Source organism: Saccoglossus kowalevskii, chromosome 13 (assembly GCF_978046115.1).
Source record: "Saccoglossus kowalevskii chromosome 13, keSacKowa6.1, whole genome shotgun sequence".
Classification (NCBI taxonomy): domain Eukaryota; kingdom Metazoa; phylum Hemichordata; class Enteropneusta; family Harrimaniidae; genus Saccoglossus; species Saccoglossus kowalevskii.
Window position 1 is genome coordinate 27,439,030 of NC_140653.1, and position 24,320 is coordinate 27,463,349.

The 24,320-nt window shown below is 35.2% G+C and overlaps 1 protein-coding gene across 3 annotated transcripts in view; it reads right to left on the minus strand.

The window, feature by feature from the left end:
* Positions 1-2,044: 2,044 nt before the first annotated feature.
* LOC100371405 (G protein-coupled receptor 54-like) overlaps positions 2,045-24,320 on the minus strand; it is a 128,205-nt gene continuing 105,929 nt past the window's right edge. For 2 of the 3 annotated variants that reach the window (XM_085507156.1, XM_002733682.3), the window contains 2 exons: positions 10,130-10,271; positions 2,045-9,586 (listed from right to left, as the gene is read on the minus strand). In XM_085507156.1, coding sequence (XP_085363282.1) covers positions 8,991-9,586; positions 10,130-10,271 — 738 coding nt within the window. In that variant the 3' untranslated portion in view covers positions 2,045-8,990. The remainder of the gene's footprint in view (positions 9,587-10,129; positions 10,272-24,320) is intronic. The other variant, XM_085507157.1, reaches the window with a different exon arrangement.

A 24,320-nucleotide genomic window follows, 5' to 3' on the forward strand; every position in this document is an offset into this window, starting at 1 on the left:
TTCTTATATTCCCAAACATCGGTACCTTCTTGTATCAATACTTTGTAATAATATACCGACGATGAGATCCTCGCTATGTAATCTGACTACCAACTCGCTTTTCAATCTTTTCCTGTTTTTAAAACTGGGTCTTTTTTTATAAGGGAAAATAGACCAATGGGCATTGTTACGCGGAAATAACAACTCGACATTTTTGTAATGGATACAAGAAGCCTGTATTTGCTACATTCATTCTCGAGCATTCATTACGTCCAGTCCTGTCTTGATAATTGCTTTGGGAATGGGGACCCTATTTGCATACATACAGTTAATTTGACCGTCTTCGTGTATTGTTACGACCCTATATATATACATTGATCATAATCTAATTGCAACATGAAGTTATAAAGTTCCTTTGAATGTCGAATTCCCTAATAATGTCACAATATTACATTCGCCGCTGTGCAATTGGATTGGGAATATGGATGGAACATGTATTTAAGCGTCATGCTCTTAACGCAGAGCGTGTTCATATTTTGTCTGATCTATTTTTTATATATATTTACAATGTATATATATATATAATAATTTGAATTCGAGATTCGATAACAAATCTATATGAATACTTATCATTTTCCTTTTTCTCAATCGTCGCCACGCTTTCGTGTTCAACATGGGCCATATGCGACGCATACAGCGCGTGTAATATATACTCGTCTGTGTATTTACGGGAAATTCAAACTTTCGCTGAACGACAACTCTAGTACTTAACGCAGAATTTTAATGTTGCAATATCAGCAAAATTAGTTGAAACGCCTTTCAATTTAGAGTTATGTGGATCGACTAACTTTATATTGTCTTCACTAAAATAAATGTAATGAAATCCGATTCAATAGTTATACTGAGAATCCTAACTAAATATGTATAAAGCAAATAGTTGTAGGAATTCAATTTATTTATTCTCTGTATAAATTCTCCAGTTTATTCTATTTGCTTTTGTTACAATGCGCTGTGATTTAATATGTTACATTAATAATGTGTCAGCACTAGCACTTGCAGTTTGCACTTACAAAGTAGAAAAAAGTCAGGAGAGACAACAGTGACATTCAGTGTCCGGAACTGTCGCCTGGCACAAAAACATTTTGAAAAAAAAAAATGTAAAGTCATATGAGCCTGTGGCCTACAAATGGCGTTATAACATTAAGAACTACTAAAATTAATCCCATCATCCATTGTTTTGTATTCTTCTTCTGGTACGCGTTTCTGCGGTGACGTCATATTGAAAGTGCGTAATGTTTTATGTATGCACAGTTCAATCGGACGAAGTGGTGAAATGAGTAAAATAATAGCTATACGGGTAAAGAGTCCGGTGTGCATTTCAGGCAAAAGGTAATGAAAATCCTTCACATAGAATTTATCTTATCTATTTATCTTTGGCCGTTGAACAGAAAATACCACGTGCGATTCGGTAACTCGACGACGTCCTAAAACGCTGAAAACTCGGTCACAAGAGAATTTAAGGGAATGCTTCGTGACTGTCTGTTATTGGGAAGAAACTGTTGACGCGAATATTTTAAGAATGACGTATTTATTGCACTTACTATATTACGTACACTACCTGACGTGACAAAGGCTTCAAAGAAAACGTTGCTGACAATGTAACTTTAGTTAACTTAGTTATGACTATGTCACAACTTGCGACTTTAATCGGAGCCTAATGATCGGAGTTTATGGTATGGGGACGTCTCTACAAGGCTTATTTTCACGTGAAAGAACGATGGTGACAATTGATTGGGAGATTGGGAGGAATCGTGCATGTTGCATCTTGTCGTGAACGTATCTCATTTGAACAAACTTCCATGAAACCCACCGGAGACATTTCTTTCTTAGTTTTCAAACTTTGTAACTTCCTACGTGGGCCCTCTAGTTCACATTAGAGGTAATGAACAAGATCAGAATACCTCGTCATTACCAAAGCCTATTAAATCCCATATTGCAATTACTTTTAAAATTGCATTATTTAGATTATCACACGCAACAAAAAAGAATAGACAAAACACAGAAATTGTAGTAAGATATCTCTATATACCAGATATAATTTACTGTTGAAAATACTCTATACACAGTGATATAGGTCAATATATACAATACAACAAAATTACATTAGTGATATCGTGTTGTTTTACTATGGTTCATGCACTACGATGGTAATGGTTGCATGTTAACACGTGGCATCTGTAGAAAACTTGTGTTTCATTTAATTGATAAAAAAACATACGCCAATTATTCATGGGAGGCATATCCGAAAATGCCTTTCCGTGTACGAATAGTTTTGTTTGTATGTCCTATTTTAATAACATACGGCCCAAAGCACAATAGACATTAATTTGCATAATCTCGAGATGGTTGACAAGATGGTATTTCATCTGAACTCATACATCAATAAATAAACGAATCAAACTTGTTGAAATTGAAGTAAAAGTCGCAGACACCTTGAAATTATGCAAATGACCAGAATTTTGGACTCTCAAACGCCTAATATAGTAATACTAAATCAATATAATAACTATCATTAGAATACACCGTACTGAAAATGAATCATACCTCCCACGTCATGACGTCATATGTATAAGTCATAAACAAGTATTACGCGACGTCATAACCACAACGTAAACAACACAAGCGTAAGAAGATGTACTCCACACAGATCTGAGCAAGACTGTTTTTAATCTCGCGAGAATAAAACACGTGATATTCGCATGATAAACTGTACATATATTTTTTTTCCTTATTAACAATCTTTAAGTTAAAAAAACATGATAACATCAAAAAAACACAGTAATTTGGTTCAGCTTTCATGCCGTCTAATTTAAATTTCTTGAAGACCCAAGGAGTTGTTTACAACGTCATATTGAATATATACACATTGTAAGAGCGATGTTTTACAAACTAAAACATTTGTATAAAAACACTTAAACTAGGAAAGTCAATAACTGGATGACGTCATTTACACTGAATCAGAAATACCTAGATAGAACAAAGTAAACAGTTCAAGTTCATTGAAAACAATAGTAACACATGTAAATGTACTTGAAATATGATTAGTGTTATTACAAACAGATTAATTACAGGTCAGAGTTCATCAATATCAAGCAAATAAACTTTGTCAAAGGAGAACAATCAGCGCATGTTCGTTATTATTATCAATCAGTGAGAACTCAAGCAACATGTTAGAGGATATGCGAGGTATTCAAGTACGTCGCAACATCCATAATCCAACATCCATAATCCAACATCTAACTGAAATGTGGTGTATTATCTATATTCCTAATTAAATGTACATTTGAAAAAGCTATAATGAATACAAGACTAAAATGCCTTTTTGTGTGGTTGCTATTAGCAGCCTGGTAAATCATATTTTGCGTTTACGAAACAAAAGTGTTTGTCGTCTATATATACCTCACCTCGACAACGCATATTGCGTCCTAGCAACATCAGATGAATGTTTGTAACTCTCGTGCAATGTGACATGGGAACAAGAACACGTAAACCACGCAATGCGAAAAGGGCGTAACTGGATTGCATTACTCAATGATGTTGTGGGCATGCGTAGCAAAAACAATTAAAAAGCATCGACTGTATTTATTTTGTGTCGGGAAAAAATAACGGCACTTCTTTGTGAGCATATCATTGACTGGTATGTCATTCGTGTTTTGTTTATCAAGTACTTCAGCGTTCCGAAATGCGACATAATATAATCAGTTTCCATTCTATGTAATATGACGTTTCGACTGATATGATCAGTGTATCAGAATACCGATATCATGAAATAAGGTATTCTTAAAAGAAAGATTCACCTGAATATTAATATTTCAACATCTGGTGATTTGCACTTCTGTCCATCACGTACCTACGACGTACCTACAGCTTCTATACACATTAATGTGCGGCGGTCTTCTTAATAATGAGTCCCATGCGATGTACAACACCCGATAACTTTCATATTGACACACTATTAACTGTCACATCGCCACGTTACACATCGCCACATTACATATTGCCACATTACACATTGCCACATCACACATAACCACGTTACACATTTCCACATTACACATTGCCACATCACACATAGCCACATTACACATTGCCACACTACACATTGCCACCTTATAATTGCCACATTAAACATTGCCACATTACAAGCACACGTTAACAGGAATATTGGCACACTGCTGGCACATGTTTCTAGCACTGCTGCAATAGGATAACATTCATATAGGGACATTCCTTGCCCACGTTAGCAATCACATTGACACACTGCTGGCATATGTTAGCATTCACACAGAAACATGCGGGCTTGTAAGATAACGATCAGATTGAAGCACATAGAATATGTTAAACAATACATTGCTAAACGTTTTTAACATGTCAACAGCGATATAGCTATACAGATGGAACATGTTAACAGTGACATTGCTGTTTAGATGGAACATGTTAACAGTGACATTACTGTATAGATGAAACATGTTAACAGTGACATTGCTGTACAGATTAAACATGTTAACAGTGACATTACTGTACAGATTAAACATGTTAACACTGACATTGCTGCACAGATTAATCATGTTAACAGTGACAATCCTGTACAGATTAAACATGTTAACAGTGACATTGCTATACAGATTAAACATGTTAACAGTGACATTGCTATACAGATTCACACGTTAATAGTGGCATTGCTGTACAGTTTAAACATGTTAACAGTGACATTACTATATAGATTAAATATATAAACAGTGACATTGCTGTACAGATTAAACATATTAACAGTTACATCACAGATTACATCACAGATTAAACATGTTAACAGTGACATTCCTGTACAGATAAAACATGTTAACAGTGACATTGATATACGGATTAACACGTTAATAGTGACATTGCTGTACAGTTTAAACATGTTAACAGTGACATTACTGAACAGATTAAACATGTTAACAGTGGCATTACTGTACACATTAAACATGTTAACAGTGACATTACTGTACAAATGAAACATGTTAACAGTGACATTACTGTACAGATTAAACATGTTAACAGTGACATTGCTGTACAGATGAAACATGTTAACAGTAACATTACTGTACAGATGAAACATGTTAACAGTGACATTACTGTACAGATGAAACATGTTAACAGTGACATTACTGTACAGATGAAACATGTTAACAGTGACATTGCTGTACAGATGAAACATGTTAATAGTGACATTACTGTACAGATGAAACATGTTAACAGTGACAGTACTTACAGATTAAACATGTTAACAGCGACATTACTGTACAGATGAAACATGTTAACAGTGACATTGCTGTACAGATGAAACATGCTAACAATGACATTACTGTATAGATGAAACATGTTAACAGTGACATTGCTGTACAGATGAAACATGTTAACAGTGACATTACTGTATAGATGAAACATGTTAACAGTGACATTGCTGTACAGATGAAACATGCTAACAATGACATTACTGTATAGATGAAACATGTTAACAGTGACATTGCTGTACAGATGAAACATGTTAACAGTGACATTACTGTACAGATTAAACATGTTAACAGTGACATTACTGTATAGATGAAACATGTTAACAGTGACATTACTGTATTGATGAAACATGCTAACAATGACATTGCTGTACAGATGAAACATGTTCGCGTTGCTTTACAGATGAAAGAAGTAAACAGGAACAAATAAAACCTTCTGGTTTCCAAAGTCATATGTATTTTCCCCCCAGAACTTGTACCCAAAATCACCTTTTATTTCAACATCTGAACCTGTTTTACAAATGTCAAATATCGCAGTACGGAAGGTTTCACTTTTTGTAAAAACGAAGATTTCGAAATGTTAATCTAGTTAGTTACTTTAATGCATGTCAATGTAGTATAGTATATAGTATGGAATATTCCAAACAATGATGATTGCCGCCAATCTTATTATTCCCGCGATTGCGCCCTCACTCTAAAAATACGTTTATTTATCTATCCACATATTACTTGAATTTAAATTATGATGAACCGCAATGTTTTATCATACAGGTTGTTGGAGACGGTGTGCAGTGCACAACACTTTGTGCTTTTGAGAGCTCATTTTACCAAAAAATAAATAAAACTGTTAGTTAAAATTGTTTGTGGTGATCGCCAGCAGCATTCATTTTGTCTGTATATGGATCATGGTTACTCGCCACAGTCACCAAAATGGCGCGACACGGTCTGTTTATTTCTGATAAATGTTCATATGATTTAACAAATGTTAAATCTACGCTTGTGACCGTAATTAAGGGGATGTTCAATCAGCTGGTTAATTTCATTTGCAGTGACCCCTACTGCCCGTCTAAATAATTAATTAAACGAGTGAGTATTATGTTTATTTCATAGAGCCGTATTCGCTTTCATGACGTTATTACATTATACACACATGCTTCATTAAAGTAAACATACCACGCTTTGTTTAAATTTGCATATTGAATTAATCGACGCTGCAAAATTGTAAAATACACAAAAAATATAGATTAATTTACTCGTTTATGATATATAATGTATATATTTATAAAGCAGTTTGGTAAGACTAGTAGATTTCATTTATTGTTGTCCTGTATTGTATTGTACGATATATTGTTGAGGCAATACCGATCTTTTTTGGAGATATGCGTACCATAACTTTGTGTTACATGTCCATGAGTTAACTGCTACTATTATTCAGCGAAAATAAGCCCCTCGAGGCATCCGTGAAAAGATACACTTTCGTTAAATGTCAAACACAGGCTTCTGTCAGCAGTAGAAGTATTATTCTTTACATTATTTATGTGGGATTGCGGGGACTTTAATGTGGCTTTGTATTATTGTTTGAACAAATAAGTAATGTGACATCATAGTGAAACGTGCTCATCAATCTCCATGTGTAAATTGCTGTTACAACACGTTGAATTACTGGACCTGTCAACGACAACGTTCACATTACCCGGGCAAATATCGGCGTAAATGGCATGTATTTAAATAACGTACAATGCATTTAGCACGGGCTGTATGAATACAGCAACATACATCGTGTTCTCAGACAGTAACATACTTTCTATGTCCACTGTTACAATACAGTAACGCGCACCTTCTCTTCATACATTTTTACAAATGCAGTAATGTGCAGTGTGTTCATACCGTCCCCTTACTATAACTTACATCGTATGTACATTCCAAGTTTCATTAATATTCAACATATGTACGCCATGTACATATGTTCATACAACTTTGTTCAGTGTTTCCATACAGCAATGTACAACTTTGTTCACAGAATTCCCATACAATAATACACAATTTTGTTCATATTGTTTCATGTGGTAATGTAAAATTGGCATGCGGTATAGTGTGTTTTCGTACAAAAATGCCCATATGTTCGTGTGGATTCGTAATATGTTCTCATAGCGAAACTAAACACTTATCGCCAGCGTTTGATGCGCCGTACATTGTTTTCCATAACGATAATTCAGCGAATAATCCACAAACACAGTAAGGTGATTGTAGTGACAAGCCCGTGCCGTCTTGTGCTGACTGACTGCGAGATACTTGCTACTATAGCGTCTGGGCGCTGCATACGTTACATGGGACTCACATTAAAGACGACGCAGAGACGACTGCTCGCAGTCACAAGTTCGTGGTAGATAACAGCCAAAATCGTGAGTCTGGGAGATCAGATTTGTGCAATAACATGTTTACTACGCCTCACATTTCCAATTACCACGTCCTTCAGCGGAATTTCAATAGCAGAAGCTATTGTGTTATGTGCGCGAAGTAGGGGGCGGGCATCTTAAACCTGGCCAGGATGCAACCTAAACGAATCTACTAATAAACCAACACCCACATCTTCCACCGATTCATGCGAAGATGCGGAGCTCCGCAAATTTAATCGTCCTAAAAAATTACCGAACGCAAATTAAAAAGGAAAAAAACATCATGTTTAATATACGGTGGTTTACGTGACATTTCCATGGTAATTATTCGGAGTTGTGTGCGTGTATAAATCTCCGGGTGGTAAGTTCACAGGATGGCAAATAACAGTGCGGTGAGGATAGTGCTGAATTCAGTGAGATGTTACAATGAAGTGCTATTATAAAAATCATTGTACTAGTGTAAACAGGTAAACCTAATAAACACATGATCGTGCGAGTACAAGACGTATTAGACAAAATAAAATAAAAGTGCTAAATGACACTCATCCAGTCGTCTGTGTAATTCATATCCGCATAAATACCAACTGCCGAGAATGCACTCACATTAGCCATTCGGTACAGTCAGTGCAGTGATTACCACGATTATGCAATACAATCAACCCTGTTCGATTGAAACTCATCAGTAAGAGGATATATAATCTAACATTACTCTGTAAACAGAATCCAATAGTTTATCTTCCTCTTCGAAACAATCACACAATACAGTGCAAGGTTACGGAACAGTAGAGTGATTTAAGAGTCACGTCCATTAAGAACGGGAATGGAATTCGCTCCGTTCTCTACGGTATATTGTAGGGAGGAATATTTGGTTATAATGTCCTTGTTCACTTACGTATCACATTCAAGTAAAGGGTTTCATGCACAGATGAGAGTGGATCCAATGATGGTCACATCTTCCGTCCTTAAATGTTTCTTTTTAGTCGTTCATTTGTTGTCCAGTTAGTGAATTGTCCAGTAAGTCCCGTCATTCGTCCGAATTCAAGGATTGGTTCAAGGACTGTTGAGTCAGTCGGGATCTCGAAGTTACACTAGGTGCTTGTATACGGCCTAAATTGTAGCAGAAAATATGGCATGAATCACGTACTGTGTAATTGTAATTGTTATTACTATTATAATTATTACATTCTGAAAGTTGTCTGTCAAATGATAATGTTATATCTACATTCTATATACACAACTCTCTGGCTTTTGCCATATTATCCTCGAAGACATTTTTTTTTTACATGGATACAGAATCTTCTGTACGAGACATTTTGTCCGACATTCTAGTAGATTTTGTAACACTAGTGTGAGTAAATCCATTACCATGTGGGCAACAAGCCGAGAACAGCCTCTTGAAATACTTCCGAAAACTGTTTGTGGTGAACGCGTAGACAAACGGATTGACGCAAGAGTTGGTGTAGGCTAGACACAGGCAGAAGATACGAAAGTGATACACTGGATGTGATTCGTATGGGTATTTCACGTCGAGTATCATCCACTGGTTCATAATCTGTAGTGGGCCCCAACAGATAGCAAAGAGTACAACAACAATCAGCACCATTCGGGTGATTTTCCTCTTACGGCGTATGGAACGTTCAATCGCCTGGGCACTCTCGGTGCCACTTGAAGTACGTCGCCATACCTGCTGCAGTATCATAGTGTAGCAGACGGTGATGATGACCAGTGGTAGAATATACATCACAATGAACGAATACACTTCATACATCTTGTGTGCCAATGCATCAGGAAAGATTCTTCGGCAGTACGGCTCACCATCGCTATCAATCACTTGTCTTGTGTATATGGCTACCGGCACGTGTAGTAGGAAAGCGCCTGTCAAGTGTAGATAAAATACAGATGAAAATCAATGCTAGACTTATTTATGTATTTATAGAAATCAATACCATCTGTTAAGAAGCTACTCAAAAATATAAATGATGTAAGTTTTTTTTTTCAGGATCGATTGTAAATGGAAACAAATAAATTGGGTCGCAAAACAAATATTGATTATATGCATCTTTCCTCACTCCCAGGGACGAGACGCTTCAAAGACGTAGACAATTAATGAAGGCAATGTTTTTTTGTGCCGGCAGTATTGTTTGGTTGTATAGCGGATAGCCATTGAAAATATAAAAAAACATTAGTTATTTACTGATGAGCGACGCATTAAACGACCTTCATTTATAACATCTACGTCAGCAGAAAGGTTTTGTTGCCAGAGGGTGTGTCTGGAAATGTGTACGATAGAAACAAACAAGTATTGTTGATGTTTACCATAATGTAAGTAAGTTCATCTTCACATATTCAAACCAGAATTCCGTTTCACTGATAAAAAAAAGAGTTGTGCTTACAGGACATGTAAGTTGTGTGACATACCTATCCATATAAATACGCTTATCATCATCGCCATCATGGGTTTACGAATTGTGGCGTTCCGTGAACGTACTGCATGGACAATCAGGAAATGACGATCGACTGTCATGGCGGTTAAAGTAGCACATGTCGCTTGCACAGATACCTATAAGATAAGATGGGAAAAGATAAAATAAGATGAGATAAGATAAGATGTTAGAAACCGACATCAGGCCATAGAATAAGATTTAATATCCAAAAAAATTTATTGTAAACAGTGACGAGATTCAATGGAAACAAAAAATGACAGAGAAATCAAGTCTCGTTCATTATAGAAAATTTAAAACAAATTAAAAATATTGTGAGAAATATTTAAATTCTTTGTCCAAATCAAAGGGCACCCAATTAAAATTCAAGGCAAGAAGACCCTGCACTCTTGGTTTGGCATATGAGAAAAGGAAATGGGCAAACTTGGATAACAATGATTGTATCTGTCCATGTTGCAAAAAGGAACCTGAAACACTTGAGCATTTCATATAACATTGTGAATGTTTCTCAGCACAATGCTCCTGTGTAACAAAAGTGAAATAAATTTACATAAAGACTTCATAGCAAACAAAGAAGTGCTATGTTTAATCCTGGGTGACAGTACAAGCAGTATAATTCAGTCCTGTGTGACGAACTTGATACTTTTACAAAAAAGTTCTTAGTTGATGCCATGGAGAGTAGAAAGAAGTATACAGATATTATTTAATATTTTTCCAGTTTACTTTTTATATTTTAGTTTTCATATTATTTTGCTACTTTTAGATGTTTTTGTTGTTGTTATATTTTGTTATCTTAGTTCATGTAACTTAGTTTCTTTTTGTCTATCAAAATTGTTTTCATTAGTCTCTGAGTGAAATGTTTCTTTTTTAATTTGGTGCAGCTCCTAATTTACATAGTGAGCCCCTGTTAAAAAAGGGGAGCAATAAAATAAATAAATATCCATTGCAGTTGTATGATGGCTTTTCCTTAGAACCCGGTGAACAAGATATGGCTGTGGTTACCCATGGAATCCGCTTGTCGCCGATTCTCAGAGTTGTCTATGAGTAATATATGCATTCCAACATTGAAAATACTATAGTCATTAAGGTAGAGATGATGTGACGTTCCTATCTTTCTATTAAATAACATAAATTACAGCACACCCAATATAACTAAGCCTGAGAGACACACCGTTGTGGGGTGAATATGTACTTCAAACATAACGACTTAGTTATAATTACTCAGAATAAAAGCCTAAATGTTTAAAGTCTCAAACCATATCTCTTAATTGCACGGCAGGATTCAAACAATTATTGACTACAGGTGTGTTGGAAAACAACTTCAAAGAAAAGAAAATCGAAAGTGGAAGTTGTATTCATAGAATGTAGAGAATTGAGAGAAAGCAAGTTGTTGCATTTTGTTCTAGATATTTATTGAGAAGACATCGAATGTATGAACAAATTCTTAATTATTTGTAAAAATGTTTAACAGCTCAGCGTTGTGACGCGTGTAAATATATCTTGTTCATCATTTTCCATGCCCAAAAATTCGTCTTCTATCTTTTTAACTTTTTAACTTTAACAGGGCGACGAGTTGGACGTAATTGCAACGCCTAATTGCGACGAGCGATAGGATCTATTGGTGGCAGCGGTTTAATTATATGCAGAACAGCACATAGCTGGATCGCCATGCTATTTTTAGAAAGTCAGTGATTGACATTGATAGCCCTGGTGCATGAAATTCATGAAAGTATTGTGAGGGTAGAACTCACGATTTCCTCTATCAGGCACGTCTTGTTCCAGTTGCACGGTTCGCCAATTGGTGCATACGATTAAACCAATGTCGGTTTCATTCGTTTGAGCAATGAATACATATCCCTGCTGGCAGAAGGATGGGAAGCCAGTTAATATTAGATGACAACTGGATGACATACATGGTGGTTTACGTAGCATATACACGCTGTGTTCCCGAGTTTATTTTTGACCGTCTGTCCGTGAATCTGAAGCGAGTATGTTTTCGTTTGTCTGTTAATTAATTAGCATCCTCGCAAAAATAATATAACAAAATGGTTATATGATAATTCAGGTACTTATTTAGGTTGTCTTGTGGTAAAAGGATCACACTTTTTCGGATAATAGTTATAAGCTTTTTATACAGAATTTATGAGATTACTACAACCCTGTCTGACCCCCATAGAAAAGGTTCACTCACATACTTCTCCTACAAGCCCTCTTACGTAATCAAGGGCTTCGTTTAAATGGTCAGATTTTATAGGGTTTTACTAACCACACGTGTATGAGTACATAATTAGTTTAATGCATATTCTGACTACTTGATAACTGGGTCCGTTTTTTTCTTGTTTGTTCTGATAACTTGAGCTATATCACAAAGCTGGCTGCTTGAAAACTACTCTAATCATCAAAATTGAGTGACCACCTCTAAAACTTTCATTTGTTACAGGTCATCTATATCCGAATGTTTATCTACAAATACACTGCCTAACAACCATCACTGACACGGTGTATTGCAAATTACAAAATAATTTACCAATTTACCTCAGCAAAGTACAAATATGAATGACTTTGGGTAATACAGGTAATAACACGAACCACTTTTCAGTTGGTATTAGTTTTAAAGCATTACAGTGGACTACTAACATTTATTTTACTTTGTTTTATTTTCTAACTTGACTTTCTTTGAGCTAGCGAATTTCTGTTAAAAAAAGCGTTGTCTTTATGGGGGAATGTCATGTGCAAGTCTAAATGCTTTTCATATTTGCAGAGACGTTAAGATTATTTTCTTCATTCTTCTAGATCGATGTCAAAAGTCTAATTAGGGTGCAACTGACACCCCACACTCCACATATTTAGGTTAAATTTTCCAAACCATAGTACCAAACCAATTAACTAGCTAGGAGTATTTTAATCACTGTGTCGATCCATAACCTCGTAACATATCTAGTTAATTCACCTCAGTATAATTCATGACCCTACTTCGTAACTGTGCTATCGATATGACTATTGAGTCTGTTCCTCCATTGATTAAATATCCCAGTTTAAAAGGCGTAATCAAATATACGAGCATTCACAACCCAAACTATTAGTTATAACCATTTGCAGAATTAGTTTACAACATTTACAATGAGTTTACATCGATAATAATAATTGACTAGATTATTCTTGCGTACTTGTTTTTTTTTAAATGCCATGCGCAATACAGTTCGAGGCACATTTGTTGACGTCAGCGTCGCAGTGTTTTATATATTGGCATGTATAATGTAAAACAATTATCACACACACTACCATTATGTCCATTTGTCGAAATTATTATTTATGATCACATGCATAGATTTGTTGGAAACGCAAAGATATTACGTTTCTGTATTTCCACCAATTGTCCATTAGTGGGTATTTGTCTTATTTATGTATATATCTGATCTTGTCACACATAGGCAACAGTCAGTAAGATTATGTGCCAATGTCAGATTCATTATATTATGTTAATATTTCATTACTTCAATAAAATAAAGGCATCGTAAATGGTGGTTGCCATATGCGCCGAGGAATCAACCAAGGCCTTTTGACTCACCTGACTAACTACACTCATTACAAGTAATTTCTCCTCGTTTACATGCATTCACTAGATGCCCGTGATCGGCTTGTGATCTGTATAGGTAGTCTGACTGTGTGAAATTGAATCGGGTGTCTTTATTGTACGATAATACGAAAACGCTGAGAATGTACAAATAATCGAGGCACACCCTACATGTGAATAACGCAGTTGCCCTTGTGTAACATATTAAACTGCCGACCTTTCGACAAATGCCACCCGAGTAACAAGGAATTCATTAGTCCATATGGCTTTCAAATTAATGCCATATCCTAACAACGATACTCGATAAGAAGGCAGGCCGTATATCAAAGAGGAGCGACAGTGGCTAATGGCACGTAATTCGTTGTTTGAGGTATTATCCTTGATCGCCTCCAAGCCGTTACGTTTTATACTTGGGTTCGGTTACATTTGATCCTCAATAAACCTCAGTATTTTGTGTTCATATAACCCATGCATTAACTGAAGGAAAGTAATACACAAAATGTATTCATTTAATCGCAAATCATCTTTTTCGATAACTCGCATATATTACATGGGGGCATGGTGATTGTGAAATTAATATTCAACGTAGCACACTTTTTAAAACGTACATGTTAGGTTAAATATCTAGTAATCGATGTAATTGCTTTAGTTTATATGTGTTGGTGATTACACACTGAAAACGTCTTAGAGATATAAATACAAAATTGAATTTAGTTCTCGAGATAACCCTATTCTAGCAATGAAACCCTACATATACACGCACAAGATGGCTGACATTTTACTCATACAGTTCAACATACACTAAAGTGAAACCGAGGACTAGTGATGTAATTAATACCCCTCCGTGTTTGTATTTTCATAATTTCCGTACAACAGTTCTAAGAAGTCGCCCATGGATGCAACAAGGCTGATCCGTGCAAATAAAAATAGCATGTTCTCGTGATCTAAGTGTGATGTTTTAACTTTCACATTGCTACGCTCCTGAGGGTACTATCTCACCCACGCATAAACGATAACAATGGCGGCGTGGATTTTTTCCCATTACAGACGCTTGTGTATTACAAGCTTACGTAATTGTGTAAATGTAAAGAAAACGATTTATTATGATGTAAGGTAGTCAGCGCACTAATGAGTATGCCCTCGTAGTTAATGTCTCCAATATAAATGGTAAAAGAAACATGGAAATAATAATTAGTTCGGCAATCTAAAGACTTTACCTATTTCCTGCTTGATTTGTGCGACATTTTTTTTTCGTTCCGCCGACAACGAATTGGATTACCATGCACTTTAGACTCGATGTAGCATTCTTATACGGCTCCTGATCGCATGGATTGATTCAATTATTATTAAGATTCCGATAAATAACACAGAAAGTTAAATGGGCCTGCAGTTTGAATAACTCAACGTTATATTCAAATCTGGGACTCCATATAATACCCTGGGTACACATCTCTTGATAGCACGAAGTCAGAGAATCTTACAACTCACTAGGCAATACCCGACAATGTGTAACTAAATATTTGTGATGGAGTGAATAAATCCTATTATACCTACGATAGACATAGGAAGGAATTTGGGAAATAATATATTCAAATAAAATATATTTATTTGTGCAAATAATTCCAGGGAGTGCACATCAATATACAAAGTGCCCACTGACAAGTTGCGCTATTAAATACACTCGGTATTATTGTGCATACGAAATACCGAGCTTTCAAATCGAATGTGGCTATGCATTACATACTTGCATATTTCTGGTTATTTCTGATCAAAATATTTTATTCAATATTATAAAGAGTAAATCTTGCAAGGCGGTGAATTATTCGAACGGTGTAACGCCTGAGGAAGTGATGTTCATCGCAGATGTACTTAACGTATACATAAGTGATTAGTGTAAAAAGCACTATGCTAATTACGTGTTGATACACATTCAGTGAATCGTCAAGGCTTTGTAACACGAAATGAGTAGTCTGGAAAAAACAACCTCATATATGTTTGTGTACGGAACAATTAGTAGAAATGGATATTTTCTTCGCCATTGATACTTTATTTATTATTTATGTTGCTCATGTTGTTAATGCAACTAATGTATTCGGTATATCGGTGACCGCCACCATCTTTGAGGTCTATTGTAGATTATGATGATGATACCTTTCAATAAATATTATACGGCGAAACGTCGTCCGTGCCTAATCGTTGAATACAGCCTGGAAATCTTCTTCCTAGCTCACAGGTAGATAGCAATATCAATGTACGGCGGCAAGACTACACACGTTTATGCTGGAAGAATGTAAGGGAATCAGTCAAAGAAGAACAACGCTACAAAGAAATGAAAGCGTTTTTTTTTTTTTTTGCGAAACAAATAATGAGCACGTTTCATATTCATCCATTGGAATACTAGTACTCTCTCTGGTTATCATCCTTAAATATCTATCTATATGTCATTTCATTACTATGATATTTATGCAAAACCGTAGTTGTCAAATATAATAGCTCGTGAATTGTCGTTTTTGTTTGTTAATTATTCTGTTCCTATCGACAGGGACATCACCAACAAGAGGAAGCAGGGAGAGGTAAAAGAAGCAGCGAACTTCACGTAAATTGCCATTTTTCCTTGTAATCGGGATTCAATTTGCAGAATCAGTCAATTACTCAGCGTGTTGCTGTATTCACATCCATTTGCGTCGAGCCCCATACCCAACCGCTTTTCATATACACACACACGTGAACATACGCAAACACATATCGTATGTTTGAGAATGTATCCTAGACAAAGAGCTCTTTGTATCTGAATAATGCGAGCAACACACACCACCCTGTTCCAACTAACAAGAATGGATCATATTCAATACCCAATTAAAAGCCGACACAATACACCCAATTTCAGTTTCAATGCACAATATGTCTTCTGCACATTGACATCACTATATCTGAATCTACATTGATAGACAGCTATACACACAAATCGTAACGCAAAGTAAATTGAGTTTATTTTATTTAGGGCAGTAGTTCATGAGGATGTCGCTTCTCGCCATTCATTATATTGGCATGCGCACTAACTTGGGATTTAGAAGTGAAATAAATAAATAAATAAATAAATAAATAAATAAATAAATAAATAAATAAATAAATAAATAAATAAATAAATAAATAAATAAATAAATAAATAAATAAATAAATAAATAAATAAATAAATAAATAAATAAATAAATAAATAAATAAATAAATAAATAAATAAATAAATAAATAAATAAATAAATAAATAAATAACTACGATTGCTCAACGCGAATAATAATGTTTTGTTCAGTGATTGCTTTTATATTTTTATATTTTCCCAAAAATAATTGAATTAATTATCTCTTCGTATGCCATTTCATTTAATAATACAACCAATGCAAATAACACAAACTGTCGTGGATGCTTTTATTAGTAATGAAATATATAATTTTAATAACTAACTGTGAAACGAAACAGTGACGTGCCAGCGTGAATACAAATTCAACAGCGCCGGCTAGCCCTACTGCCCTGAGATATCATACTCTTTGGTTTGATTAGTCGCCCCTCAACGAGGCCCCGTCACGTCAACATCATGCTGAAGCTATAGCAACAGTTGTCACAGAAATGCCTCTCATGTGTGTTTCCTTGTCTGCGGTATAATTACGTAACTCAATAGCAGAAAAACGTCTATAATGTACCGGAATCAATATAATATCAATATAATATAGCTGGGCATTCTTTTTAAGAGAATATTTGACGCGCATCATACATGTTCTTTTGTGGATTTATCTTAAATTTATTTAATATAAGGTGGGGAAGAGGAGCAATAACAAATATTTCATGCATGGAGTTGCAGAAATGACGGCTTTGTCGCGCATATAAAAGGTCACCTAATATTCCAGTAATTAAGCATCCCCCCCCTCGCATTTCATAAACGAAAAAAACAGAATTTAGTACGACATGCCACTGTAAGGATAATAGCATAACAGTCTGGGATTACCATCGTATTTTTCGAGAAAAATTGGTTATAGATGCAGTTTTAGGTTTTTTATTGTATGTATATGGTGAATATTTTGAAACATTACTAATTTAGGTGTCAAGATAAGTTACATATTAGTTCAAGTTATATTAAAGTATATTTACTACGCGAATACCAATAATATTCATTTTAGAAAATCACAACTGTCATCAAAATCTGCCTAATCAGAATAATATCTGACAATACTGAATGGCCAATAAATACACTACTAGTATAGATAAGATATTCGATTTTAATAAAATCACTATTTCCATTTCTAATTTCCATGGTAACCAATTACCTCCCAGTACGTATGACTGGTATTGCATAATATAATATGAATAATAGTCCGACCGTCTCAATCAGTGTTATGTTGCCTTAATATCACACGTGAAGAAGTATAGTTATTACCTCCGCCAAAGAGGTAGTTTTCTTGGTCTTTTTCATAAAATTGTCGGGAGTGGTGAGTGACAACTTGAAGGACTGACCAATTATATTTTGGGTGAGATCTAAAATCGTGCTACTATAGAGACAAGAAATAATGTAAGGATTCTTCACCAATGCCAGATATAGCCATTGTATGTTACCAGGACAACTCAACAAGTTAAGAACGACTTATCATGCAATTTTCAAGAGAGGTTTCCCCTGGGACAAGGGCAAATTGATTTTATTTTGAGAGAAGTCTGTGTTCGGTCACCAATCCCAGATTTGTTTATTTGATAGATACTTAGCAGCTTTGCTGGAAATTTATTTTCTTGAAGTACCTTTTAGTTTTGAAAAAAAATGTCTCTATTGTGTTTGGAATTAAATACCAAACTATCAATATATTCTGCATGCATCGGGAAAGCATGGGCAAAGTTTATAACGAATCTAAGCTTTTAAAAAAGCTTTTGTGGAAAAGGTTCATGGCCGTATAAAGGTCCGTTTTATCGTAATCATCAATTATTGTCATTTTCAACATTATGAGTAAGATTCTAGATTTATGTTATATTTGCATTAGCACCAACATAAAACGGTGGGCTATAGCTGAACCATCGTTTTCTAGAACAGGGTGTGGAATTAGGCTTCATGACACGCCTTTTATAGGTGGTTTTGAAGTCACGACAAGAACACATTTCTCAGCTGTTTTGTGCGTAGTTGAATTCATTTCGCGACCACAAGTCACTAGTGACAGACGTAGTTTCCTCATCGTTCCTAGAAAACTGGTTGTATTGTACAATGACTGAGAATGAAAATTTGAAAGTACTGTACGCATTTTATCTTCAGAATGTGTAAGATGAATCAGCGCCGGATAATGGGACATTCTTAAACCAGCGGTGTTAATTTTACCGTCTCCGCACTACCGATGTAGCACCATAATTACATCCGTCGCACAATTAATTGAAATAAAATAAAACTTTCCAGGATTTCAATTCTAGTTCTGGTAGCCTAAGAAATACAAACCAGCGCTTTACGACGACATTCAATGCCGGTGGTCGGGTAGTTGATTCTGGAGTTGATTTGTCCAGCTGTGACAATATTGTTATTTTTATATCATAAATCCTTTTATGAATGAATTTGCAACATCCTTTGGCTCTGGCGCGCGCAATAAAAGGAATTTCGCGTCACAGCCAAAAATTGAGCAATAGTACTATAATCTTGCTGTTCATACTAAATCCCAATTCTTCTGTGGTTCTCCTGTCAATCATGGAGGGCTCTGTTTATAAATGAAATTTCTTGCGTTTATAGAATCTATACAGAGAATATTTGTTGTGAGTTCTGCTGTCTAAGTGATGAAAACGGCCCATCTAGTTGAAAAATCCACCCCTTTCAATGATTTATATGTGTACGCGCCGAATATGCGTCGCAGAAATTACGTAGTCTTTCTTTTACAACTATATGAATACTTAGTTTATCAAATCGCGATGAGACGAACGTGAGTGCTCTCAGATTTGATGACAAGAAACTGATTGAATTGGTTTGGGAGTAAGTCTTTATGACACAATACTACAGAAGTACAACAATATTCGTATTGGTTATATTATCATCTGTGGCAGCATTGCCAACGTAATAAATATACTGTCTATAGTTGGCAAGGAAACACCGTGAACATACACCCGCATATACCAGTTGTTAGCGTTCTATAACGATAGCACGATGTAATTGGAAATGTTGGTCCGATATCTTCTTCGTTTATGAATGTGTATTCGCTCCTGATTGGCGCCGAATGAGTGATTTGTACGCGGCACGTTAAATACGCAAGTACATTGCGCGCTTACGCAGGATGTTTGATGAAACCAATTACGGGAAAATGAACTTTCTTGACAAACGTGAACGTTGTCAGATGGCGAAAACTAATAACAGAAAACAATCATTTCTGCCATTAGAATCTTAAAGTATATCTCCACATTGTGCAAATGACCCTGTAATCATTTATACGAAGAACATGACCTTTGTACCAAACTCGGATGGGTATTTTCCATATATATTTAAATTCAAGTAAAATAAATGTGTTCATTACAAGGGTGTCATTAACAGCCAACTGCCTTGAATGTGATGCATGGTAAAAGTTCACACAGTTCCTCCTCGTCAACAGTGGTGATTTATAGGACAGCGGAGATTGGCCACGTACGAGAAAAAAAAACAGCGTATCTTCTACGACTCGAGCTTACTCTCTATAATAATGTGGGCTAGGTTGAACAAAATGGGAAACTTGAAGACGTTTTCGGAAAGAATACGTGACACTGAGAAACCCGCAAATGGCATTCTCTTGGAACGAACATCCGGGCATTTTCACCGACCATCACAGTGAAAACAAATGCAGACAAATTGTACTTTGGAATAGGTGTTGAGACCCCCCTGAACAGTGTTACAAAATTACCCCTACAAGTGCAGCATAAAGAATATAAATCTGGTTGCTCATTATTACTTCAAAGTTCAGCTCTTTTCACCGGCTCTTCAACCGGCGTGTAACAGCAGCTCGCGCGGTGCCAAAATTAATACATGGTACAGTGGTGCGCGTCGTAGAACGTTCTGAAATGTAGCTACCCCCGGGAATATGCGTACTGTGCGCATATTCTGCGCGTGGAACGTTTTCCCAACAAATTGAGTGTTGAATTAGGACTGTAGTCCCGTGTTGCCCTCTGTCCTCAAGCTAGCTAATCTGCCTCACGCCCACACATGCGCCACAAGCAGTCATTCGGTGATCCGCAATTATACCTGTTTCGTATCATTTCCCGTTCTCTTGATAATTCAAGCCCTTCTATATTTGGCATTATACGTAATGATCACGTTTTTCAATGAATTTTAATGCTCGAGCAGCTTAACAAACTCTCTATGGTTAAATCAGAAATATGGCGCCGTAGCTGTGTGACGTTTGTTGTTGCTTCTCAATGTGGTTTAATGCCTATCTTAAAATACAGATGACAGAAGATTATCACAATTATCCGGTTTTCAAAAATACGGGCACCATGTATAGTAATACGATATACTGGCACCATATATGGTAATACGATATACTGGCACCATGTATGGTAATACGATATACTGGCACCATGTATGGTAATACGATATACTGGCACTATAAATAGTAATACGATATACTGGCACCATGTATGGTAATACGATATACTGGCACCATGTATGTTAATACGATATACTGGCACCATGTATGGTAATACGATATACTGGCACCATGTATGGTCATACGATATACTGGCATCATGTATGGTAATATGGTATACTGGCGTTATATATGGTGATACGATATATCGGCACCATATATAGTAATACGATATACTTGGCACTATATATGGTAATGCAATATACTGGCATCATATATGGTAATGCAATATACTGGCACCATATAATATGATAATACAATATACTAGCACCATATAAAGTAATACGATATACTGGCACTATATATGGTAATACAATATACTGGCACTATATATGGTAATACAATATACTGGCACTATATATAGGAATACAATATACTGGCATTATATATGGTAATACAATATACTGGCATTATATATGGTAATACAATATATTGGCACTGTATATGGTAATACAACGTATACTGGCACTATATATGGTAATACAGTATACTGGCACTGTATATGGTAATACAATATACTGGCACTGTATATGGTAATACAACATATACTGGCACTATATATGGTAATACAACATATACTGGCACTGTATATGGTAATACGACATACTGGCATTATATATGGTAATACGATATACTGGCACTATATATGGTAATACGATATACTGGCACTATATATGGTAATACGATATACTGGCACTATCATGGTAATACGATATACTGGCACTATATATGGTAATACGAGATACTGGCACTATATATGGTAATACGATATACTGGCACTATCATGGTAATACGATATGCTGGCACTATCATGGTAATACGATATACTGGCACTATATATGGTAATACGATATTCTGGCACTATATATGGTAATACAATACACGGGCACTATATATGATAATACAATATACTGGTACTATATATGGTAATACGATATACTGGCACTGTATATGGTGATACGATATACTGGCACTATATATGGTAATACGATATACTGGTACTATATATGGTAATACGATATACTGGCACTGTTTATGGTAATACAATATACTGGCACTATATATGATAATACGATATACTGGCACTATATATGGTAATACAATATACTGGCACTATATATGGTAATACGATATACTGGCACTATATATGGTAATACAATATACTGGCACTATATATGGTAATACGATATACTGGCACTATATAAAGTGATACGATATACCGGCATTATATATGGTAAAACGATATACAGGCACTATATATGGTAATACGATATACTGGCACTATATATGGTAATACGATATACTGGCACTATATATGGTAATACAATATACTGGTACTATATATGGTAATACGATATACTGGCACTGTTTATGGTAATACAATATACTGGCACTATATATGATAATACGATATACTGGCACTATATATGGTAATACAATATACTGGCACTATATATGGTAATACGATATACTGGCACTATATATGGTAATACAATATACTGGCACTATATATGGTAATACGATATACTGGCACTATATAAAGTGATACGATATACTGGCATTATATATGGTACAACGATATACAGGCACTATATATGGTGATACGATATACTGGCACTATATATGGTAATACGATATACTGGCACTATATATGGTAATACGATATACTGGCACTATATATGGTAATACAATATACTGGCACTATATATTGTAATACAATATACTGGTACTATATATGGTAATACGATATAATGGCACTATATATGGTGATACAATATACTGGCACTATATATGATAATACAATATACTGGCACTATATATGGCGATACAATATACTATATATGGTAATACGATATACTGGCACTATATATTGTGATATGATATACTGGCACTATATATGGTGATACAATATACTGGCACTATATATGGTAATACGATATACTGGCACTATATATTGTGATACGATATACTGGCACTATATATTGTGATACAATCTACTGGCACTATATATTGTGATACGATATACTGGCACTATATGTGGTGATACAATATACTGGCACTATATATGGTAATACAATATACTGGTACTATATATGGTAATACGATATACTGGCACTATACATTGTGATACGATATACTGGCACTATATATGGTGATACAATATACTGGCACTATATATGGTAATACAATATACTGGCACTATATATGGTGATACAATATACTGGTACTATATATGGTAATACGATATACTGGCACTATATATTGTGATACGATATACTGGCACTATATATGGTGATACAATATACTGGCACTATATATGGTAATACAATATACTGACACTGTATATGGTGATACAATATACTGGTACTATATATGGTAATACGATATACTGGCACTATATATTGTTATACAATATACTGGCACTATATATGGTGATACAATATACTGGCACTATATGTGGTAATACAATATACTGGCACTATATATGGTGATACAATATACTGGTACTATATATGGTAATACGATATACTGGCACTATATATTGTGATACAATATACTGGCACTATATATGGTGATACAATATACTGGCACTATATATGGCAATACAATATACTGGTACTATATATGGCAATACGATATACTGGCACTATAAATTGTGATACAATATACTGGCACTATATATGGTAATACAATATACTGGCACTATATATGGTAATACGATATACTGGCACTATATATGGTGATACAATATACTGGCAATATATATGGTAATACAATATGCTGGTACTATATATGGTAATACGATATACTGGCACTATATATGGTGATACAATATACTGGCACTATATATGGTAATACAATTTACTGGTACTATATATGGTAATACAATATACAGGCACTATATATTGTGATACGATATATTGGCACTATATATTGTGATACGATATACTGGCACTATCTATTGTGATACGATGTA